The sequence below is a fragment of the Zerene cesonia genome, chromosome 7 (genome assembly GCF_012273895.1).
Source record: "Zerene cesonia ecotype Mississippi chromosome 7, Zerene_cesonia_1.1, whole genome shotgun sequence".
NCBI lineage: Eukaryota > Metazoa > Arthropoda > Insecta > Lepidoptera > Pieridae > Zerene > Zerene cesonia.
Window position 1 is genome coordinate 3,845,967 of NC_052108.1, and position 25,093 is coordinate 3,871,059.

Here is a 25,093-nt window from a genome sequence, read left to right on the forward strand (position 1 = left end):
CTAGTGTTTACATCATTCTTACGTCACTTCAAAAACTTTAACATATTTGTGAACGTTCGATTTCGAGACGTGACGTTCCGAATTTAAAAAAAAAAAGAAAAAAAAAAGAAAATAAAAATTTCGTAAATTTGAATTATGAATCGAAATGAAAATGCAGGGGTTGCGTAGTTTTCGGGGCCCCGTTCGTCGACCTCGTTCGGGCCCGCTCGTTGACGCGCCGTTTCCCGCGCTCCACCCCGCGGGCCCCCGGTCGCCGCCCGTAGATAGCGGCCCAGATGCGCTCAACTTGCGTACCGTCTGAAGGTTATTTTCGCACTTATACGTTGCCGTTTTTCAGTTGAGGTATGTTCGTTAGGTTACTTTTTCTATTGTATTATTATTTATGTTGCAAAAATAGTAATTATTTAGATAATCAATGAAATCTTCTCTCTTTAAGAAATTAAGAAATTACTTAGTTTAGTTCCACTTGTTTGGGGGGCGACTTTAAACGGTTAAATCAAGGGTAGAAGTATAGAGACAAAGATAATGCAAATGTTATCATTAACAATACTATTATTTCCTCTAATGCGTTCGCATGAAATGCAATTTTTCCTTAAATAATCAATTTAAGGAAAAATTGTTTTTCATGTGAATTACACAGTAATTTCATTAAAGCATTGATTAGTTTGTATTGTTGTTTATATTATGTACATAATTGATAACAAGAGTTATTTCCTACAAACTGTATTTGATTTATGAGCGCATAATGTAATAATGACATAATTAACGATGACCGTGACATATATATAGCAAATGAAGATTCATAGTTTATCTTACACATGTTCAACGGTGTCCTACATAGCAAAACGTAGAAACCAACAAACTCAAGACATGAATTTGAAAAAGGAACGCAAATCGGAAAAGCGGACCGCTAGTTGGCGCCCCCTGGCCGCCGCTCCGCCGCCGCTTCGCCCTAATTAAACAATAATCGAAAAACTACAATGAACGGGCGCGCGGCTCGCTGTCCCCCCTGCCCCCGCGGCCCGCGGCCGCTCGCGCTCCCGCCCGCGCCCGCGCCGCGCCGCCCCGCGCCACCCGCGCGCCTCGTGACGTCACCATTGCACTCCTCATTATCGCCTCTCGGCTAGAACGCAATGCGCTACAATACATATGGCTCACTTACAAAAACTATGTACGACGATGTCGCTGCGAGCGGCGTACCGCGCTGCGCTAGTCACAAGTGGCGAGCGTCGGCGTCGCCCGCGACACGCGATACTGAACGCGACGAGATCTTGCGATATTTTCGTCGACAATGTTACTTTAAATATCGATCGACTTTTAATAGATCTCGATTGGCATTTGCGGTTCGCTTTATTGCGACTAAAAATACAACGGGTACATTCCTTATCGCGACAAACTGACTTTTCATTTTATTCTGTCTATACAATGTTGTACATTAATGTTTGCCAAATAATTTTATACTGAAATAAATTAATTTAACTAATATAGAGCTTGTTTGAAAATGTATTTCATTAATTTTCCTCTCAAATATACACTCCAAAATATATTCTTATAATTAATAGTTATTGTGTGTATCACTTTATTTTAATAGTTTTGTATTGTAGTCGATTGAATTTTGTAGCAAACCGTTAGATCCGTAGTAACTATAATATAGTTACCCTAGCTGGAGCTACATCAAAAATTATAAAAAATTATATTAACGTAACGTAAAAGTAACATTAGTAACTACTACAAGCGTTTACTATTATATAGACCGCACCATGTGAAAAAATCCTTTATCCATAAGCATTCCCAAATTACTCTGTCAACGATAGTTTAATATTTGATAATTCTCCTGTTATTTGGTAGCTTAGCTCGACATTATGAAGTGATACAGTCCATTGCGCCGTTAGAAATAACGGGCGCAATAATTTGACGCTTATTCACCGCAATGTACTTCTGTAGATTTTTAGTATTGCTTTTCATTCGTTTCGTTACCACAAGCAATTTTTAATAATCAGTGGAAATGTGCCATTAAATAATTAATTATTAAATGTTTATTTGAAAAACTTAAATGCGGCTAGCAATTAAGCGAAATAATATAATACAGTTTACCCTAATATAATACCCATTAATATTATTAATTACAATTAGTTTGTTTGAACCCTCTCTTTATTAATTTCATTAGCTTTTCTTAGTTCATGTCTGTACGATAAAAGACTGTTTGATATTACGAACTAGCTAATCAAAAAAAATTAGCAAATTAAAAAATGATTCCCAATATATCTAATAAATAATATTAATATTTAGTTAATAAATACAAAAGGTGTACACGGGTACTCGTCACTAGGTGTATTTTACGCAACGTAAGCATATTGAATGTCTATGAAGGGTGTATGGCTAGAAAGTGTACGGTCCACTAGGTGTAATTTACGCGAAGTGCGGTTACGCGTAGTGCGTCATCAACCCGCCGCGTCACTTCGTCCATAAACAATGATTGATGTTCGTGTTGCTAAATATTTTCTCTTCTTTGATTTTTACTTTAGCGCAGAATTTAACATCTGATATAAAATGCTGTGACGTAATATCGGGCCGCGGGAGAAATTTTTCCTTTAGGCAAATAGGACATTCCTTATTTTGTCAATCTTGATTATAAATGCAATCATCGCAACGGAGCGATTTTATAGCCATTATGGTGGTGAAACACTGAAAAAGAACGTTGGAAAAGGTTTATCTCGGGACTGTCTGTTTTTCCTTTGACGGGAAGTGATGTTGTCTTTTCATGCCACAAATAAAAGCTAATTTCAAATTATCTATTTAGTCGAGCTTTGGTACTCAAGTTTCGATTTCTTGAAATTGAAATTCCAAATTATAAATATCAAAAATGTACTGGAAAAAGTGGTGAAGCAAAATGCTTTTTTTTAATAGTCTGTAGCCGTAGTACTTGGGTACGTCATTTAAAAATAGATTAAATACTATTTTCCCTCCAAAATACAGCACGAATGCCTTATAAAATTTGATTTACTTTTCAATTTAGACATAATTATATATAGGTAATTGAGTACCTAACTATCAAACAAAGCTAGACGATTTTCTCACAAACAATTTATTAATAGGAGCATTTTAATTCGAAACCCGCATCCCATTAGAAAGCCCAGTTCATTCGCGTTGTAAGAACCAATGTATGTCTCAATAATTCATAGATCGCGGTTCCAGTCTAGACAATACGGTAATTACGTACCTTTATGAATGCTAATGCATACTATAAGCTGTGTTATAAGCCATAAGGCAACTGCAAAATACGATTATATTTGCGCACTCTATCTGTTCAATTGTTATAATAGAGTTTAGTAATAATATATATGGAATTATGCGCTTTAATATAATTATATATGGATCAAATAAACAAAAAAATAATTGTTGTGTGAATTGAAAGTATATTTTGTCCCATCCCTTTTGTCCCAGGCTATCTTCGACTATGATTTCTGCGCAATTTTGTGACGCCATAGGTGTTAAATTAAACGATTTAATAATCTGTGTTTATGAATAACGTTTGTTTTTAAATTTGATGTAAGAGACGTAAAATATTAAATCAACCGTTATTGAAACGCAAAGTAGATTTCCAAGTAAATAGTATTTTTTGAAAAGTTATTTCATACGAAATTTACAAATAAAGGTCATTGACGTTCCTATTTTAAGTTGAATTGCAATATATACTGCTTAGAAATAACAACATAGATTCTATAGAAACTTCTTCAGAGACGTAATGCGATATTTGACTCTACATTTGGTATGAACTTATAGGGCTCAAACTGAACTGTGAACTTATTGTTATCAAAACGTGCATACTCTACACACTCTAACTCTACAAAATATACAAGTATACATACAATAAATAATCTAAAATGTTTTTTAAGGCCAATACAGTATAAGTTATTGTTCTAAACACATACATTGGTGAAGTTGTGAAATAAATTTATGTTATATCTATACTAATAACATAAAGCCAAAAAGATTTATTTATTGATCGAACTCGTAAATATCAACAACTACTGGACCGACTTCAAAAACTATTTCCGTTACCGTTGGATATATATTGTGATCTCTGAGTGCACTATGTACAAGCGAAGCCGTCCGGACCTCTAGCTTTTATAAAATAAGAAAGAATTACGTACGTTTTAAAAATTAGTATCATTTCTCTCGATACGATTCTAACAAGCCAACACATTGAAAATGCCTTTAAAATGAGATCCCATATAAAGAGCCCTAATTGACATCGAATGGAATAAGTTTGTTTATTATTCAGTTTCTTAATAATCATTAAAATATGTCCACTATATTATATAATGGTGTACTTAATAGCTGCTCAAGCCCGCATTCTCAATGATATCGAGATCAGTTGCAATGTGCGACGTGTGTTCTTCCACGTGTATGTTTTGCATGGGAAGTGATCAATTTTATTCAATTCAATTATTCAATCTAGAACATATATAAACGCATCGTTAATATGTATTTTCGCTAGTGTTTCTTATACCGTTTACATTCGAAATTTATAGTCTGAGAGTATTATTTATTAGTGTGGGATCCGAGCCCGCGTCAGCACAATTTGGGCCAGCTCGCGTCGGGGAAGGTACCACACCTCCTCAGATGATCCGTGTGAAATAGTAGAATGCTACTGTGTTTCGGTCGTTGAATGGGAGACCCGAGACCCGTATCCTTTTGCTACCTTTCCAGTCCATTCCTTTATTCCTGTCTTCAATCCTCTTTAAACGCATTTGCTGCGGCTCTACCTATGTAAATGTTCATTGGCGGTGGTGATCGCTTACTATCAGGCGAACCACCGCACACACACAGCTCAGTTTCCCTTTGTGACATAAAAGTATAAATATTAAACTTTCTGAGACTATCCATTTGTAGTGTGCCCTTAAATAGGACACGTTACTAACAATTGGATGCTTACAATGATACGTATGATGATATATATTGTTCTTCTAATATATACTTTTAGACAATGCAATTTCTGCACATCAAGTGGACTTGAGTGACGATAAGAGAAATTACTAATTATTATTATTTTTTTTTTCTTTTTATTATTTTTTTTTTTATGTCATAGCGGGCAACTGAGCTGGTGGTTCGCCTGATGGTAAGCGATCACCACCGCCCATAACATTCGCAAAGGTAGGACCTCTGCGAATACGCTGCCCGCTTTTTTGGGGTAAGGGAAAAGGAATGGATTAACGACTGGAAAGAAGGAATGGACTGGGACGGGTGAGGAAAAGGAAACAGGCCTCCGGCTCCCCCACTCACCGTACGAAACACAGTGGCATGCCACTATTTCACGCCGGTTTTCTGTGGGGGTGTGGTACTTCCCCGGTGCGAGCTGGCCCAATTCGTGCCGAAACGTGCTCGACTCCCACAATAAAAAAATTTAATGATTAAATTAAATATGTTTTTAAGATGAAAAGCATTACAACACTGTGTTTCACAATATTAACGAACATATGATGCATTGATTGATGAACGACGTAAAAATTAAATCATCTCATCACATTGTGCAATTTCAAGATACAAAAACACCCTCCAAAATAATCTCTAACCCTACTAATACTCATTATACAAGCGAAAGTAACTCTGTCTGTCTGTTTGGCTCTTCTCCATGCCCAAACCTCAATAAAAGAACATTAAATTTTAATCTTCATGATTTAATAAAAATTAAAGGTTATTGTGTAAAAATATATAGAATACCAAAAAAATCTATATGACTATTTTATATATTTATGGTGGAAGACGCAGATTCGAAGCCAGCCTCAAATATTTAATAATAACATTTTACAGTTTATTGTTGCATAAACTGGTGATATGAATAAATAATAAGTACATAATTGCTTAGTAAAATTTTTATTCGAACTTGGTTAGGTGTACAAATTTTATTATTGTGGTTGTAGTAGAATAATTCAAAAATATAAAAAGAATGCTTCTTTCCCATTATTATTGAAGAGAGTACTAGATATCATAAACTATTTAAGACTTTCTGCTATTATTTCTTTAATCATTGTTATTGATACGCCCGTATTCAGAAATTTTGTAATTATTTAAATTCGACCTTCCAGCAGTACGCTATAGAGTTAATTTTTGCATGAACATACAACTAATGTCATTCATACTTTACCATTATATGTAGAGTTTTCAAAGAATCAAAGGGAGGGTTCAACTTATTAAATATTAAACAATTCGAAAGCTCGTTACGCTAGGTTGCTTAACTAGCAAATTAAGCAACAAAGTTATCTCAAATATGAATAACATTACAAACACTCTATGTACAAACAACTTTAAATGAGGCGTTCAACAACCTAATAATGGCGTCCAAATACAAATAGAAATAATCAAAACAAAATCCCACTCAGGTGGAACGTTGAAGTCAGAATGATCCCATCGTTCTCAATAACACGTAAAGTTGTGTGGAGCTTTTAACATTAAGGAATTTATTTGAAAACATTATATTTTCAGTTTCTTGAATGCAGTAGTGTCGTGTAGTATAAATGCATAATTAGTGTACGTAAGTACACACATTTGTTATTGTGCGTTGTTTACAAATAAATAAGTAATTACGCGCATTCAAGACGCATAAATAAGATCGACTGCTGCAGTTGTTTACGTATACAACACAGTAAAAGATATAGACAATAAATTACAGGCTGAACGAAAATAAGGCAAGTGGCGTCGGGAAGGCAGCGTGACGGGCAGGTGCACGCTGCGTTCCCACTTCCGACCGCGGCTCTACGCCGCAAATTGCAAATCACTCCCCGTCATTCGTGCAAAAGTGAGCCTTAACGACAGAAAATAAAATGCAATTTACCGAAATCCACAAATCCACGTGAATCTACCACAAAAACGATTCATATTTCGCGATGAAAGTACTCGCCGCGATCGTCACTGGTGCCGGTGAATCTGAAACGGCGAACGGGCATGCGTCGTATCGAGAATGCACCGCATGCATGACTTACTGTTAGGTGACGTAAAGTAGGTAAGGGTCGTCATCGGGGATGTGCAGGCGGCGGCGCAGCGCACGTGCGGCCGCGGCGCAGTGCAACGTGCGCGGGGCGCAGGCGCGCAGTTGCGACTGCAGCGGCCGCGCCCCGCCCCCCGCGGCCCTCCGTTGCCCGCCGCCGCCCGCCGCCACCGACACATTGTCAACAAACACCGAATGAATGGAAATGAGCCCGAAGGTGCTTCACATTACACGATCGAATGTACTGCCCCATATATCTCGCCATTCGGTATACTCTATACACTTGACGATGACACAACTTTTTGAACGGAAACACTTACAAGGCACTTTTTGCGTTATTGTTATTGTACACATTTTAATATTTACACTGATTTATTTGATGTTTACGACCGGTATCGATATCATATCGCTGTAAGTAAATAAATTTTATAATACTCGGGCTCTATACAGTTTGACAAAATTAGGATGATTCAAATGTATTACCGGTTATACACTACATCTAAAAACCCTAAGACACATGTACAGGTATTAGAATACATTGATCTTATTTATTGTATCTTACCATTTACGTTGAAACCAAGAAATGCATCAAAACATCGGACTTATTGAGCACCGAAACTTATTAAAACGTGTACAGTTAATCTTTTTTTACTGAGATCACATAAATCTCTATCATATTTTCCCCACAGTGTCAATTCAAGAACAAAGGCAATAATTTCCATAGCGACTCTACAATCACGCGTACCAAACGTACTCACAAAATTTCGACCCACCGCTGCTCGTAAATCTTAATATTCCTAACTAACTGAATGAATTTTCCTTCTGGCTCCTTATACATATTATTTTATTGGATAATTTTGATAAATGGGCGCGGTCAATGTTCGTGTAGTTTATAGCTAATATATGAGGCAAAGAGATAGGGTAAAGTACAATAACTGTTTAGTGAGTAGAATTAAATGAAATCACGGGCTTTGCTTGTTTTTGTGTGAGATAATAAACATTGATTTTGTGTTAGTTATCTTTATATAAAGTCCTACATAGCTTTATTTAGTTTAGTCCACGAAAACGCAGACGCAATGTTCATTAGAAGTTCTGGATATAGCATCTAGCTTTATGTTATTTATTCGCCTCTCAAGAAACTAAGCAATTTAGCGTAGATATGTCATTATACTTTACAGTGAGATTACAAGCACTTTTGTTTCATATTAGTTGTTTTATTCAATACCCCATTTATAGCATTCCACTCACTCACTCATGCTTCTGTAAACACACGAAAATATGGATACTGACAATAGAAATTAGTTAATGACGTGTTCATCCTAAATCCGAGTGATAGTTTGGATGCTGTCTGCGGCTAGCTTTGGCGATATTGATCCTATCCTTGATCCTTATGTGTATATACTGAGTCATGTATTTTCAGGGTTTATAAATGAATTGTTTCAATATCAAACTTGTTTATTTTCAGCTTGTTTACTATTCTTCATATACCAGCTACATATATGATGTACGTAATTAGTAGTGGAAAAATAGCCCGTCGTTATTACGTGATATTTTTCACAAGTATTCCGTAGATGTATATAATGTAATAGCGAAAATATCGTGGTAGTAAACACTTATGGATACTCCTTTAGCTCTCGATGCAGACCTACAACAAAAACATGGACAATCATATAATTTCATAGGTCGATCAAACCTTATAAAGTTTTATTTTCATACTTTATCAAACCCTTAAGGAACCTTAGCGACCAGATAATTAGAATTCTAAATGTGTACACAAGGATAAACAGTACATTTAAGGAACATTAAGACGTTTTTAAAAGTGCATTTCGCGTTAGCGACGCAGCTGCGTATGCGCAAGTATTTGTACTAGTGCTTGACTGAGCCTTACGATTTAAGTTATGTATACTTCATACGAAATTGTTTTCTTATTTTCGCATTTTACCTTGTATGTAAAATATAACATCGAGTCTCAAATCGATCCCTTATCGTAATTTTTCCATATTAATCATTTGATTTCTAATTGTAAGTGGTCTTGGTAAAGGCAAATTTAGTTAGTATAACATCTAAGCGTTATTTATGTATAAAAATAAAATAGGTATCAATAATAATAGTGACTAGAAAATATTAAACTTAACTGTTTAAGAAAGAAAAACACAATAAAAGTAGCGTTTTGAAGAAAAAACAAGTTATTCATTGCCCACAATTTAGTACATATTCAGTAAACAAGGGTTATTGAAACAGACAGCGGGCAGCAGGAGCGCATTTAGTGTTATCGATGCAGCTGCGTACGCGCAAGTATTCGGGAGTCGCGTTTGGGAGCCGGGGTCAACGGCCGCGAGCGCCGGCTCCCTTGCTTGCTCTTTTCTAGTGCAATTCCTGCAGTTTGTCACGTCATCCGTTTGGTTATCTTGGATGAGTTATTTGTTCAGTGTAATACTTACCATTAAATGTATTTTACAATTTAGGGATAAGTTGCATAGTTTTAGAGTACATTCAAATTAGATTTTCGTGGGCTCCAGGCTTTGTATTCATGTTGAATAAAATATCATTAAATAGAATGTTTCTATTACTTAGTAATCGCTGAGACTGGTTTGGTTCTAAATCATAAATATGAATTATTTTACCTTTAATCTGGCCACGAGAGCATAACGGCTGAAGTAAAATCCTATAATTTTTTTTTAATAGGCTTGTTGTCATCAAAAAATTGTTTTAAAGAGTAGCAAAATGGCCATAAAAATGTTACTTAAGCCGTTTATGCGATTGCGGCAAGTATAATTAAATAAAGTGTATGCGTATGTTTGAAGTTAAGAATGCTATTTAAAATCTCTAACTATAGGTATTGCATTTTATTCATTAAGAATGGGATTCTAATTCGAGCACGCTTCAGCACGAATTACAATCCCACGAACAAAACGAGCTGGAGGCCCGTATTTTCTTCCTCACCCATCTCATTATTTCTCCATTCTCTTATTCCCGTCGTCAATATTTTTCCAATCCTTTACGTCCATAGGCGGTGGTTATAGCTTACCATCAGACAAACCATCTTTTTAGTTCATTATCACCAATCAGTATTCCACTATGAATAAATGTTATTTTTATATTATTCGCTATAAATTTGTTTCAATTATTATGTATTCTTAAGAAACGGAAGTAGCACAATTAATGTCCAATATTTGTTAGGAAAATAAGTTCGTAATAATAAGTCACGTAAGTTGCAGTAAGAATTATGTGTAAGTGTCCATATGACATTAAAATGTCTTCATACGTAAATTTATTAAATTTTCATGAAACGTGCCCGGTGCGAAGTTGGAATGCATCTCATTCAGTGTCCCACTAACTCTAATCTAACTATATCTCAAAGGAAAGTAAAATAAAAATACAATAAAATGCTTTATGCTTAATTTATTAAAATAATAAAATAACAAATTCGTTAAATTATTCTATGTCTTTTACACATCTCACAATAACGCGATTACTCAGACAAAACCTAACGTCGTTTCGTAAGTACATACAAATTTTGTACAGTCCAGGGATTTCATTCTATGAGCAGTTCGAACATACAATTATAATACAATATCTTCATCAAATACATCAACATATCAAAGGATAATTTATTCATGTCAAATAAATAAAATTTCTACAGCCTATTTACAGCAACACTGAAGAACGTTTCGAACATTCTAGAGCTTGTCAAGTTGTAAATAAAATAAATAATTTGCTCATTATACATCAAATAAATTATAATACTTTCAATGTTATGGCAATAAAAACGATAATAATTTCACAAATAATTCTTATTAAGTAATTGGAATCCGTATTGTGCGACAGTGCTATATAATATCTATTAGTACTTATATACTAAATATCTAGTCTATTCTTTAACTATATACATAATCATGTACAGAATTTGGCAAATATCGTTTAACCATTGACACGGCTGGAATTGGGCAACTTATTCGTTAATACAGGAAAAATGATTTAGATCCTTTACACGTAGGTATAAGGCTTCGTCAAAACTTGTCGCAATATAAAAACAATACGTACGTAAACAAGTTTTATAAACTATTTACAAAAAAAAATAATAATAATTACCTAAAAGCATATTCTTTGAAATGATTCAACCGTAACTTTCAGTTTCAAAAAGTTGACGACATAAATGCACGATATAGGTCTGACAAAATTCTAAATTAATGAATAACTCGCCCAAACACATAGAAGGAAGGCACGGTGTGAGTGTGTGGGTATTCGTGTTTACCCGAGACCCACGTCAAGACACATCATGACTAAGAAGCCAATGATGCAGCCCCATGTAGCCAGCTTCCCGTTGCCGCTGCAACAAAAATATATAATAATAAAGTAGCTCAATATGATTCTATAGGGAACCAGCTAGAGGGTTTTAGGAGCAGCAAAAACAAGCGCTGAAGCCGCATGTAGAAATGCATGTGTGGTGTGTAAATAGTAGTTTATTTTTATACTATCACCGATTCGGAATATATGTCTACCGAGAAGATTCGGCAATAAACTTGAAAATCACTCTTTTATAAGTCAAACATAACTGTCTTGTATGTCTATTGCATTTTTATCTTTAAGATAGTCGAGATAAATGGAAAATATACATGTACGAGATAGCCGAAAAAAATACAATAATTTGTTAGCTCAGCTATTCATTTATTATACAACAATTTATTCACACATTGTGCATTGTAAATCTCTGAATTTGCAACCAGTTTAACGTCACGGTTAGAGTAATGTATGTTCGTTTTGTTCAACCAAAAAACTAGTCTAGGTAACAAATATTAAACTTTTTATCAACAAAATATGCTTAAATAAAAACCGGGAACTTAAAATTACAAACGTATTTTTTTGTCAACTCAATTTTTCCGTTAAAACGTAACTAACTACACCATTCATACAACACAGCGCCGAAGCAATTACAATCCCCATTATAAATTAAATTCAGACACGTAAAATATTTATTATCTTCATTTGCAAGCGTGGCTCGGGCGAATTTAATGCTTCCGTGGTCAAACTGACACGGAGGTGCTCACAATGGCACCACACATCATACGCTCGGCCCGTTATTAAACGTAGTCGTCATACGAGCCATTGAGAAACGCGACAACATTAGAATATCAAGGAGCCAGCAGAGCGATATCGGAAAGGCCGGCAATGGCGCTTGCGTCTCACGCACTCGGATTTATAGAAACAATAGTCATTGACGGCACGCCGGGACTCTAGCTGGAATTATGAGCCATTATAATAAAACGATTCCCCGTACTCACTTGCATGTCGTCTGAGCCGGACAATATTGTTAATCCGAGCGCGCGTCTAACAGCACCGATTGTGGTGTACGATAGCTTATTACCAAAAACGGTGGGTATGCTCTGAGGAATTGTTTTCGATTTTTGCCTAATTTCGTTATTCATGCCAAAAGTCTACAACTGAGGTTTTGGGTTAGAACTTCTTCAAGACACCGGATGAAATAAAGAATTACAAATTACATGATACTTCATTTCACTTTCATCCTTATTGAAATAAAAATACAATAAAATTTGAGATTCGTCCGCATTTTATATATTTATAATAAGCAAATTCCAAAGGCTTAAAACTTAAGTATACAATTAAAAATAACAAATGAGTTATTCAAATTATTCGTACAATTTTAACGCCATAAACTACTCAATTTACGTGCCATCGGTAAAAAGATCGCTTACGTAACCGACACATGCAATTTAGTTGCAACATAAGGAAAAACCTCTGCAAAATAACAGAGGCATCCGGCACCCACACTGTATATTGATCGTACGAATTTGCATGTGCGTTTGACATTGTTGCTAATGATAGGGCGCGTATTCTGCCATTCTTATGTGGAGCGCAATGTAGTGCATCATTGCAATTTGCATTATATCAGCATTCTATTGAGTAATAGCATAAGCCACTGAAAATCCTATCAATAGCAGACATGACTAACCTACAGTTATTTAGGCTATATTGTGTGCTTTCAAACTCAAACTTTCTAGATATATGCCCACAAATTTATCGATAAATTTAGATCAAGGCTCTCAAAAGGATACTGATCAAGAAGATAAGAAATTTAAATACAAACGTATGAGGAATCGAGATTAAAAAAAAATACTAAATGTATAATTAGACGGATTAATTTAAATAAAACAGAAATCAGTTAAAACTATATATTAGTATTAATTAGAAGTTATTTTCTTATTTTACAATACTGCAATGAAACAAGCTACGCGCCATAGAGTTAACTAGACAGTCATCGATTAAAACTGTCCACAAACTGTTGCTCAAGTCTATTTATACGCATGTCTTCTTCTAGTAACATAACTCTTTGGCAGGCAACAGTATGCAGATCACGTATGGAGCGGGAAACACCAGCTGAGCAACGCACCTACATACCAACCTCGATTGCTGACATCACACTTACATTTGACCAAGTTTAGGCAACTTCGTAAAAACACCAAATGTAACGATGCAAATTCCAACTTTTTATATAAGCGTGTTGACATTTTAAAGCATTGCTAGAACTATAGAAATGTTGCGATTAAGGGATTCTCCAAAGTGCACATAAATTTTCCGATACTCGGTATTCCGAAAATTTTCTATTTAATTTTTTTATCTTATCGATCACTCTTCTTAACAACTCTTTTAACGTTCGTCATTCCGAATCATTGAATTTCAAAATACCAGTAGCGATAAACATCTATTATACATGTGTTTCCCTAAATTTTCTTAGCATAACCTTCTTTTACCCTATAATTCAACGTCATACTTTATTTAGATTTCTGCAACGGATGTCCCGTAGGTAAATATATCAGTAGTTTATGTGCTGTTCTGGTACATAAGTTACATTACTGCCGAGTATCATCAAAATTCGTATTGTAGTTTTCGCGTGGAAGAGTAACAATCATACATCCATACATTCTTGCAAACTTTCGCGTTTATAATATTAGTAGGAAGTAAAATAGGATAATCAATGTCTTATTCTTACATCCTATCTACATGAATATAACAATAACACTTATTAGCTTGACTGTGAACCACCGGAATCGACGTAAGGGTATTTCCCACTCAAACAGAAGCAAACTATGTATGCAATGACTTGCTCGTATGCATAGGTTATTTGTTTGAAGATATTTCAAGGTAAGTTGCTTTTGCTTTAGGCAATTGCAAAATTTAACAAAATCATCGTATACGCGGTCAAAGACAATTAATTATGTAACACGCAGAAAATGTTTTTCTACTTTTGTATGCAAGTAAAACAAGAAAACGGTAGGTTAAATATATTTTCTTTGATTATATTATCATTTTTTAATTTTTGGAAACCTAATATTATCAATGTCGTCAGTAGTTACAAATCGTATGAACGCAAACTCTATTTAGAAACATTTTAGGAAGAGTTAGCTGAGCCACCCGAGATTTAGTGTAATTGTGTGACAAGGATTACGAAACAAAAGATATTTTTGCTGGTTGGGGATTAAAGACATAATTTAAAATACTACTGATAAAAATAACAACTTAGTGGACATAGATCGCAATTTCTTCTGTGTATTTGATTAAGTAAAACTAAGACGAGCAATCTTTAAATTCATTCGGCATTACAAAGCACTTAGAAATTTACGAAGAAAAAGGTGTATTAAGATTTAATGTGAAAGGCCGTAAAGAAAAGACGTTCCAGTGCTTCTCGTTCAAAATACTATTTGGGTTGACAGTTGAGGCATCCAAAAAATCCTTCCAGGATTCGCTTCGCGATGTCTGGAGGTAGGTCAGGGAGCCGGCGCACCGGATTCCCAGACAGTGACGTCAGCGTTTAGACAAACTAGAACGATGTCACCGGCCTTATCCCGGCAACGAATGCGTTATTTTATATAATTATTATTATTGACAGTGGCGAGACGGTGGCAAACCCACGCGTGCACCGAATTTACTTCATACTGCGGGAACGGAGACCGCTGCAAATAGACTTGTCGCCGCCGTATCCGACGGCGCACACACACGTTTATCTGTTAAACGTTACACGTGCATTGCCTACGCACCGACATCAAACAAAACAAATATCATAACGCGGTTTTAAATCATCACATTTAAATTTATTCTTTCATCTACAAAGCCGCGCGAGTTTAACAACTCCGCCGACCCGTGTACGACACTCGTAATTATATAGATATGCTTAACGATAAACTGGGAGAATATGAATATAATAGCGTTATTTACGGTGTGAGGACAGCTGCATCACCGGTGCCAAATCTCCGTCAATTTATGTTATGTCGCCCATATCACTTTTAACCAAACACTTATTAGTCAGTTATAGCGCGGAATAAAAATGAAATGTGTGGTAATAAAAGCGATATTGAGTTTTATTTTCTTAATATATGATGCCGTGATGGAAATAGAAAAATTCCTAAACAATTCTTAAACAATATTGTATTCTATAAAATAGTCTAAATGCACATATACATCTATCAGAAGCACACTATCTCATCATAAACAGTAACAACATTTTTTGCTCTACACGTCCCGGTCTTATAAGCAAGCAAGCCCCCAGTAAGATAAAACAAATCACGTGACAAATTTATGAAAAACGCAATTTATGCATCAATGCAGTGTATATCATTTACAAATAACTTTTATAACATATGAAGAATACTATACGAAAATTACACTTAAAAAATTAAACTTACGCAGTCACACGATAATAACATGACAGTAAAGTTCAATAGCCACTGTGTAGTGACGATTTCGTCTGCTTGTCATCCAATCGCTTCAATATTCAATCAATTCCTATTCCGTACTGTAATTGACTTCGCGGTAGTTGCAATTCGTAGAATCTAGTTAACACATCAACTTGATCATCTCTTACGATTGAACAAAAACAACACTTCTAAACAGCATGCAGTCTGATGCCAGTAGATTTAAAATTCTCAACAGAATTAGCAAAAATGTAAATATCAATAATATCATAATATCATAACAATCAATATTAACCAAATTCTAATCTTTAGTAACTTAAAAATTACTAAGTATTAATAATCTGTGCAAGTATATAAATGCGTGACTAATATGCGTATGTGTTATATCTCTGTTAACAAAGTAATAATAAGAAATATTTCAGAGGTAATCCAGTATCTAGTCTATAACTCTACAAGACTGATGTCACCAGGACGTTACCTCGCTTATTGGATAAACGCGAGGTAACGTCCTAACAAATTACAAAGCTCGATACTTCTACTATCAATAACAATATAAACAATATAACAGCATATACAGATACATAATATGCAGTATACGTGTGTGGTGTAAGGCGCCGCGCCGCATTGCTACCAGGGTGTCAGACGGCCGATCGCTATTTCTGGACGATATTATTTGCGTCGCAACGTGCCCATAATTATTGTGCTAGATGCACTGTGCGAAACTTCGCCGAGATCTAAACTTTTTGACACGTTCACAATGACATCTGTGTTCTAAACTTGCCGGTGGACGAGTATATAATCATAATACAATACCACAACATCCCATAATAGCATAGCAATAGCGTACAATCCAGGCTTGCGGTTTGAGAAAATTAGTAATTTTTTATTTATTTATTTTACTTTAAAAAAAGTCTGGCAAGTCCTAGATTTGGACTTAGTCATTGATGAATTATGAAGAAGAAATCGTTAGCAGTTTTGAGGTTTGGAAGGCAAGGTTTGCATACATCCCGTATGCAACTCAAGATTGTATAAAGATAAATCTTTTTTAAAACCCATATAAATTTTATGTATCAGTAAAATCGGATTTGTCACGTGACCGCTCTCTTCGTGTGAATGAGTTTTGATACGGAAATAATCGATACGATCCGTGCAATTCGATTACAATAAATTATATGTGCGAATCCGTTACCTAATAAAATTCAAAATATTGTCAGTACATCGGACGAATTTTTACACCGACTTTCGGCGTTACGTAACCGACCGCTTCCAGCGAAACCGTGAGAAAATATGCAAGAAATGCCAATAAGATCAATAAATTGGAAAATTATGAGCGGAATTAATCACTGATAGAGCAATAGCGTTAAATTTATTAGCATTAAAGCTAAAAGCTGGTAAATAAAACGCCGCGATATTCTTCGCGCGCCTGTCGATTGTCGGAAGGGAAGGACTGGTTTTGACAATCCTTAAAGTACAATAAGCAAATTGTTACCAAGGGGAAGTGTCTGTGAAGTACATTTATTAGTTCGCAAACCCTAACGGGATTCAAAGATTGCGTCGCTAACAAGCGCTCTTCAAATCGCAATCTGTCGAAGCACCGGACAATGTAAGCAACAACCCTTGTCACTCCAATTATGACAAGGTCTCGTATGACGCGCGGGGAGATTTTGCGTCGTAGATTATTGAAGAAGGGACTTTCGATATGTATCTATGAAAACATATTATTATACGTTCATTATGAGAGCATTTGAAATGAATGTCGCTCGAATTACTCGTAGACGCAATAAAGGACGTTATCTCGTCTGTACTGACATTGAAAACCAGGCCGAGGGCCGCATCTCGCAAGGGTCAGAACAAAGAGTCGCTCGATCTCGTATTTTTGGGTCATTCTCAAGGACATGTTAATTGTTCAATCCTAAAGTAATATATGTTAAGGACTACATCCTGTAGCGCTCAAAGGATATGCGCAAATGTCGAGTGCGACATTTCGACGGTTACCAATGTGTGACACGGTGGCCATATTTGTAAATGCAAGCTATTTATCAAAGCATACGTATGAGCGATTGAAACATCTATTACCTACTTATGAAATGTTTACATGAATAGCAACATGACATTTTTAGTTTTTTTATATCTGATTATATCTGTAATCTCCCTGGTGGTTTCTGTAATACACGATATCAACACAGTTCACATGTCCGCTATACTCACGAAGCATTGGCCTCAGGGATGATGTCATCGGCGACGACGTAGATCATAGCACCCGCTGCGAAGGCCAGCGCGTACGGCAGCGCGGGCTGCGCCGCCGCCACCGCCACTGCTCCCAGCACCCCGAACACTGGCTCCACCATACCTGATAGCTGGCCATACCTGTCGACAAAAAATCTATTAGCTGTTTATCTATCGACTGTTGTAAATTCAAGGCTTAATTATGCACCACAATAAGGTGAAGAACTACAAAGAATATAGACACTTCATCAAATGAAACTAAAATATAGGTGCTAGAGTTTAACTTTTACTATAGCTCAGACCTAGGTTTCCAAGAACATCAATTATCTACTTCAGTTTCTCCTTAAATGAAGCAACTTCGGACCAGTAATGGCACACAGACTGTTTACGAATAAGACGTGACCAAAGCTAATGGAAAATTTCGAATTCGCAGGCCCAAATCATGTTCAACAAGTCTCGAAAGAAACAGAATGTCGTCAGATTATGCATTGGAATTTTAGGAGCCGCGTCATTTTACCGCCGAACTGAATTTGACAATAGCGACTCATTTATAAATTCCTCGATAGAGTCGCGTTAAGCGGAGTTTACAGTTGGCGTTTGTTTTTCAAATGTAGGAGCAAGTCGATGGGATTGTGCGGGGTGGCGGTATGCGGTACGCGGTGCGGTGGCGAAGGAGGCCGCTAACGAATTGTTTTGGTGAAAGTGCAGGCCGGTGCCGCGACCACATTCCGACGAACTGGTCGAGGAGCCGCCGCTGTGGGAAATGCCGCCATCGATGGCGAGCCAACCCATAACCGTACCCCAATGCTAAACGATCGCCCATCACCACATGAAAAACTTATAATACGATTCTTCAGATGGACGATGCTACTACGTTTGTAATGTGACTGATTAAACTTTTAAATCATGTTTCACGGGACAATACCAACGTAGTATGACAATATTAAGTGTTGGTTATTTATAAACTGAATTGTTTATATCATACCTAGGTTGAGTGTCATCACAAATTGTATGAGCCGTAGGGAAAGACAATGATATGTAGACTATATATTATTATCTTTATCATATACAGGTACACGCGTTTTAGTAGGTAGACTAGTCGTTACATGGCTACTCAATGTAACAAGTTCTGGTAGTCTTTGTTCCGTAGTATGTGTGACGAAGACATTATGTTGGTGAACGGCAAGGCGGATCGGCGAACGACGTGATGTTATGTTATCGCATGCATTATTCAGCGGGCGGCGAAAGCGGCAATTTGCGACAATATCCACTGATTCGCAGAATCGTCTCACTGTTGAACCGCCGACAACACATAAAACAGGATGCCCGTCACTCAATAACTAACATGAATTTAAATAAAATCTGTAGTGAGCCCAAACATTATGTACAAACTTTCTGATCCTCGTCTTCGTATGTATTTAAGAGACCAAATTTTACAACTTTTTTTTCTACTCGCACATCGTGAAACAGCTTAATAATTTGAAGATTTAGCTGGGAGTGAGTTTCGTGTTGAACGACGTGTCGAACTACCAATGTAATACTTTTTGGTTTCGTCACAAACTATCCGATAAAATAAATAACTTATTTAATATTACTTATCAGACAAAGCATATTACATATGTAAATTAATCCTCGACTCAAATTTTTTCCCACGCATGAGTAGGTAATTGGACGTCATCGATCAAAAAGTAATACGTTTGAATAGTCTAGGAAGGCATTCGAGAAGATTAGGCGTGGCAGGCGATGTGCGCACCGCAAACCGGCCGCGATTGCGCACAACAGCGCCACCAAGGCTGGCAGCGCCTTCCGCCGTCTTCTGCGGCCTCTGGGCCGTTCGCGGCATCGCTCTCTCGATTTAATTATTTAACTTTGAAGGCCGATCGCCCGAGGCGATGTTGCGACTGGTCGGACGGGTGCGCTCCGGAAGAGCACGCAGACAGCGCGCCGCCGCACGCCGCTCCGCTGCGCCAGACTCCGTGGCACCGCAGCGACACATCGCCACACGCAATACACATTTCCAAATAGACAACTTTCTCGACTCCAGTTAGCAGCTGACGAAATACTTATTTATGACGAAAGCAAACTTGTAACTTTAAGTGCGCCGCCACATCGCCACGCACCCGACACATGGAGCCATGTCAACTCGCCGATACATGAACCCGAGATGCTCTAAAGCGAAAAAGACCTCTGCTTACTTACTTTATTAGATTCGCAGAACTCTGAGACAGCTGTGCCCGTACACAATTGGAATGGATATGTCGGTAGGATGATGAACCGATCCTATATGGTCCGTGTCGTGATGTTTGCCCGATACTGTGAGTCATGCGCATGCGGTGAGAAATGTTCTGTAGACGCATTGTCTACACAATGGATCGACGTACCGCTTCATTTGATTATGTCATAATAAACAAAAACCTTATAAATTATAAATCAATATTCGCATTAGTGGCCATACTACGACACGTTTTGGTACATTTATGTCTACTTAGCCGCACTCGCACCTCACCCTGTGGCTTGTCATGTTTTTGTACCTACACTGAATATAATTTAAGAAGGATTTCTTTTTTTTATTTAGTTATATGCAACATTCGTAAATGTTAAAGAGGTTTTTGCTATAATATATAACTGATATTAACGTAGCATTAAATAGAACTTGAAGTCTATTAAGTTTAATAGCTTTATTTAAAAAGTAATTTATTCTCATTATGTAAAGTTAATTTACATGTTATTAACAAAATTAAGTAACTATAGATTATTTTCCAAAAACTGTCAATACCAGCAGTACCTTCGCATGCAAAACAATATTTCATTGTAAAAAAAAACGGTCAAGTGCGAGTCGGACTCGTGACACTAAGAGTTCCATACAATAAAACTGAAGAGCAACTGTCAAAAATCAAATCACCCATCAAATATATAACCATAGCAGTCATTGCTTAAACTAGATGTCTTCATTATTTGTATCGGTATATAGAGAGGCAATAGAAATAAATCGTCTCTGAAAATTTTAACGGAACAACTAACACGGTTCATGAGATATAGACTGGTGACAGTTGGACGGACGACGGACAGATAGACTGACAGACAGCGAAGTCTTGGTCTTTGATCCCGTTTTACTCTTTAGATGCGGAACCCTAAAAATGCACTAATTAAAAAAAAAATAAAAATAAAACTTTGAACTTTGAAAGCTGCACATGAACAATTTAGAAAAGTTTCTGCACCGACTACAACACAAAAATCCTAGACTGAAAGCGTAAGCAAAAAGTTATCTGTAACGGAGGTCATTAACTCGTAGTGTTTTTTCTTAATATAATTAAATAATTGCAATATAGATGTATACGGAGATATATAACATATCCCATGTTATGTGTTTTGTTAACATATCTTTGATATTATTTTGAATCATTCAGTTAAAAATCAATAGAGTATACGCTATACGCGATACAGTACACAAGAGGCGGTAGCACGATAGACAACAAAATAGAACTTTATTGAGTAAGATATGTCATACATTTATCCATTCATTTACACTTGTAATTTGGAATTGACCAACGAAAATATTTGTATAATCAGCCCATTGATTCAAGCCCCACGAGAGAGTTGTGCCAATTAGTAAGAACCTACGTACCTGTACCGATTGCTAGAAGGACAAATAATTTATTACAGACGAGCTTACTACCCGCGGCGTCATAGTAAAGTTTTCCTCCCATGTTACCTGTTACGGGGGATTTCCGGGATGATAGCTAGCCTAAGTCATTTCTCGGGTCTCAAACTATCTCGGTACCAAATGTTATCCCAATAATTTCAGTGACATGAAGTGATAAGGCTTAAATAGTATAAACTGCAAATACAGCATGATATCGATAAAAAAGAATCCAATTAATAAGCTCACTTATGCTTACATGTAAATACACCTACAGCCATTTCATAATCCATACCGAGCTACAATAAAATACTCTCGTAACAAAATAAGTGCTATCTTGGGTGTCCTACGAGTCTAAAGGGGACAATTGTTTCAAGCATTGCCACTCCGCAGCGAGCAATCTCCGTATGTTTCGGATCGCGGTTCTATTAAATGGAAGCCACAGGGCATTTGCGATGGGTCGATTGCGAACAAATCCCACGCGGAGAGCACGCGGCAAACGACGGCATTTCTTGCTTGGCCCGCATTCCTGCCTGTTGCATTCCTCGGACCTACCTACTTACTCCTCTTACGCCGTCTGCTATACCACTAACACACGTTACGGCATTGCTGTTTAGCTGAGAAATTTTATGTGAGCTATTCATTTAATCAAACGAGATTCGAGACTTTAAAAGTTTACATATCTTTTAAACTGTTCTTTAATTTGATCATTGAACTAGTATCAATTGACCACAATGTATATAGGTATGTTTAAAAAGGGTAAATTTGAATTAAATTTCTTGGGTTAAACTCGCTCTTGTATAAACGACACTGACATAATCTTAAATGGCCAATCTCTATAAAATCTTAATAATAACTGGTGGACACCACAGACACAAAAACTTCCTAAGTTTTTCTCTCATAAGATCCTATCTGCCAATAAGGAACAAGACAAAAAATTTATTTACCAAATCTTTCCAGCTGTTCACGTACGATGGAAAGTAGGGGTTTATTATTTTTTTAAAGATTATCGGGGTATCATAAGCTTCATCCCCAATACATACATCGAAAGTGTCTTCATTTATTCTTTAGATTTTCTGTATAACAGTTTATAAATATGTAATATGACAGTTAAATAGATTATACATATATTACATATTTTACATATTTTGTAGAAAATCTCTGATTGAAATCCAAATATCTTTCAACTTAAAAGAAGCAGCAAATACTTTTTCTAATTCTATAAAGGTAAACTTTTTTTTGCTACGACAATTTCCGATAATTTATACAAGACTTCTATTAAATTATGCTTTTAACACAAACAACACTTATGAAGTAGCGGTATAACCAACGAAGTGTCGCAATTAACATAGAAAGCGATCCAAGTATCCATTGTGCCAAAACATATTAAAATATACGGCGCAATGTAATCAAAATGCGAACAGGCGGCGATTCAGCTCTTTCTGGGGCCTTAGTGTTAGGGTACTAGGGAGCCGGGGTCGTCGTTCGCATTCCCGTGGCTGGATCGGACAACATTCCCACCCGCGCATTCCCGCCGCTCCTACCGAAAGAGTAGCCGCTCCACTGTACGAAATATTCAACCCATTAGCGCTTCCTAACAATTGTTATGTACAACGTTTTTAAAATTGTAATTTTTTCGCGTATAAGATTTAATATACACCGCCCGGAACGCTGCATTAGCGTGCTTAAGAAATCGTTTGTTTAAATATTTATAATTTATGCTTATGATCGTTGAGAACTGCTGTTGATTATCAAATCAATTGAAGTAATTTTCATAGAAAATGTCTTAACCGCTTCGTTTCTTGATCGTTATTATGCACGTTAAAACGTTACTAACGAAATCATAAACCATAAAAAACAAAAGGCGATCTAATACATAATGTTTCGAGCCAACAATGTTGTTCGGAACCGTGCAGACGACGGTGATCAACATGTACAACACAGTTACAAGTCGACAAACAACGGAACGGCGCAAAAAGAATCCGAGGCATTCAAAAAGTTGTCAGCGAGGACAATATTATCAAAGCTAACTAGGCCGGCCGTAACGGAAGACAGACCACATACCGCACAAGGAATTCAGCGTTCCGCGCCGACCAGCGGTGTTACTGAACTGTTACTACGACTTCTGTGAATCTGTGCCGTCGCGAATAAATGACCATTTGTAAATACTTGATACTTATCGTCGGTGTTCGAGTGAACTTATCACGTTAGTTGACACAAATATTTAAATTCGTGTCTGAATTGCGTGTTTTGGTATAACAAATAACACCTACATTTGAGGTACATAGGTATTGCGTGCAGAAACTATATGTGAAATATAATAAAAACATTCTAAACTATAATCCAGGTTGCTTGGACATTTCCATACATGAACATACCTACTCGAATTACTTAATAAACGTTTTGTTTGAATTAATAAAGTACTAAGATACTGAAAACATCCATCTCAAATAGATATCGCATCGGTTGTAACAAGTTATCATGTTTTAAGGTTTTTTAGAGTGTAATTTCCATGAATAATTATTTCATTCTTATTCAGCAAACAGCAGTATCCTATTGACTAAACATTTCAACGATTACAGACGATATGTCAGACGCAAAGAACTTGAATGCTTGCGAAAAAGTTTTAAACACCTACGTATAGAATTATAAAAATATGTCTGCGTCTGATTCATATAATCATAAACAATATTTACGTTACCCTTCACCTGCGTTACATTTTTGATCAGTTAACTAAACATGAGTCAAATATCTGTCTGAGATATGTCTAAGTTTTTGTGGTAAGGCTGTAAGAATTTATTTCACGTTTTCCTTGTGTTTATAGTAACAACAATCAACGCACACGCACACACACACGTACACGCCAATGCACACAGCGAAGCAAGCACGTGTACCGTTGGAAATTAGATAACACAATCAATATGCCATATCCACTATTGTAAAGGGACGTTTCACAACTACGGCCTGTAGGGCTACCCGTTCATTTGTAGAGACTTTCAAAACAAGACGACATAAATATATAATACTTGATATCGTTCCCTTGTTTATATTTTAACTTCTAAATAAACTACATTTTTATACGTATACAGATAAGAAAAGAGTATCTTAGTGGTTTATTATTAATTGTTTATAACAACGTATTTTTTTTTAAATTACTATCTTAGATTTTACAGTAGTTTTATTTGAACTTCTTTCTTAGTACTTAATTAAGTAGACTACCATGGCAAGTTTTAAAGCTAACTTTTTACGTAAACGCATTTTTTCTCTATAATTTAAAAACATAACAACATACATTTAAGTAGTTAACTACAACCCCTGCTTACATTGAATATCATAGTAGAAATATCATTGAATCAATAGTGCAGCGCGCCAGCCCTGGCCACATCGGGCTGGCGCCACCGTTTCCGAGAACAACACGGAATGCGACTATTTACAACTTTTACCTATTTGGTAACATTTACAATACGCGCACGTACCACACACGTCAGTACGTGTAACCTTTTGCTCTGACAATTTGAACATTCCACCGCT

The 25,093-nt window shown here is 36.4% G+C and overlaps 1 protein-coding gene across 1 annotated transcript in view; it reads right to left on the reverse strand.

Moving 5' to 3' along the window:
• Positions 1 to 10,374: 10,374 nt before the first annotated feature.
• Positions 10,375 to 25,093, reverse strand: part of LOC119840885 (zinc transporter ZIP11) — a 39,614-nt gene continuing 24,895 nt past the window's right edge. The window contains exons 6-7 of the mRNA XM_038367662.1: positions 17,905 to 18,063; positions 10,375 to 11,318 (exon numbers count right to left, since the gene is read on the reverse strand). Coding sequence (XP_038223590.1) covers positions 11,240 to 11,318; positions 17,905 to 18,063 — 238 coding nt within the window. The 3' untranslated portion in view covers positions 10,375 to 11,239. The remainder of the gene's footprint in view (positions 11,319 to 17,904; positions 18,064 to 25,093) is intronic.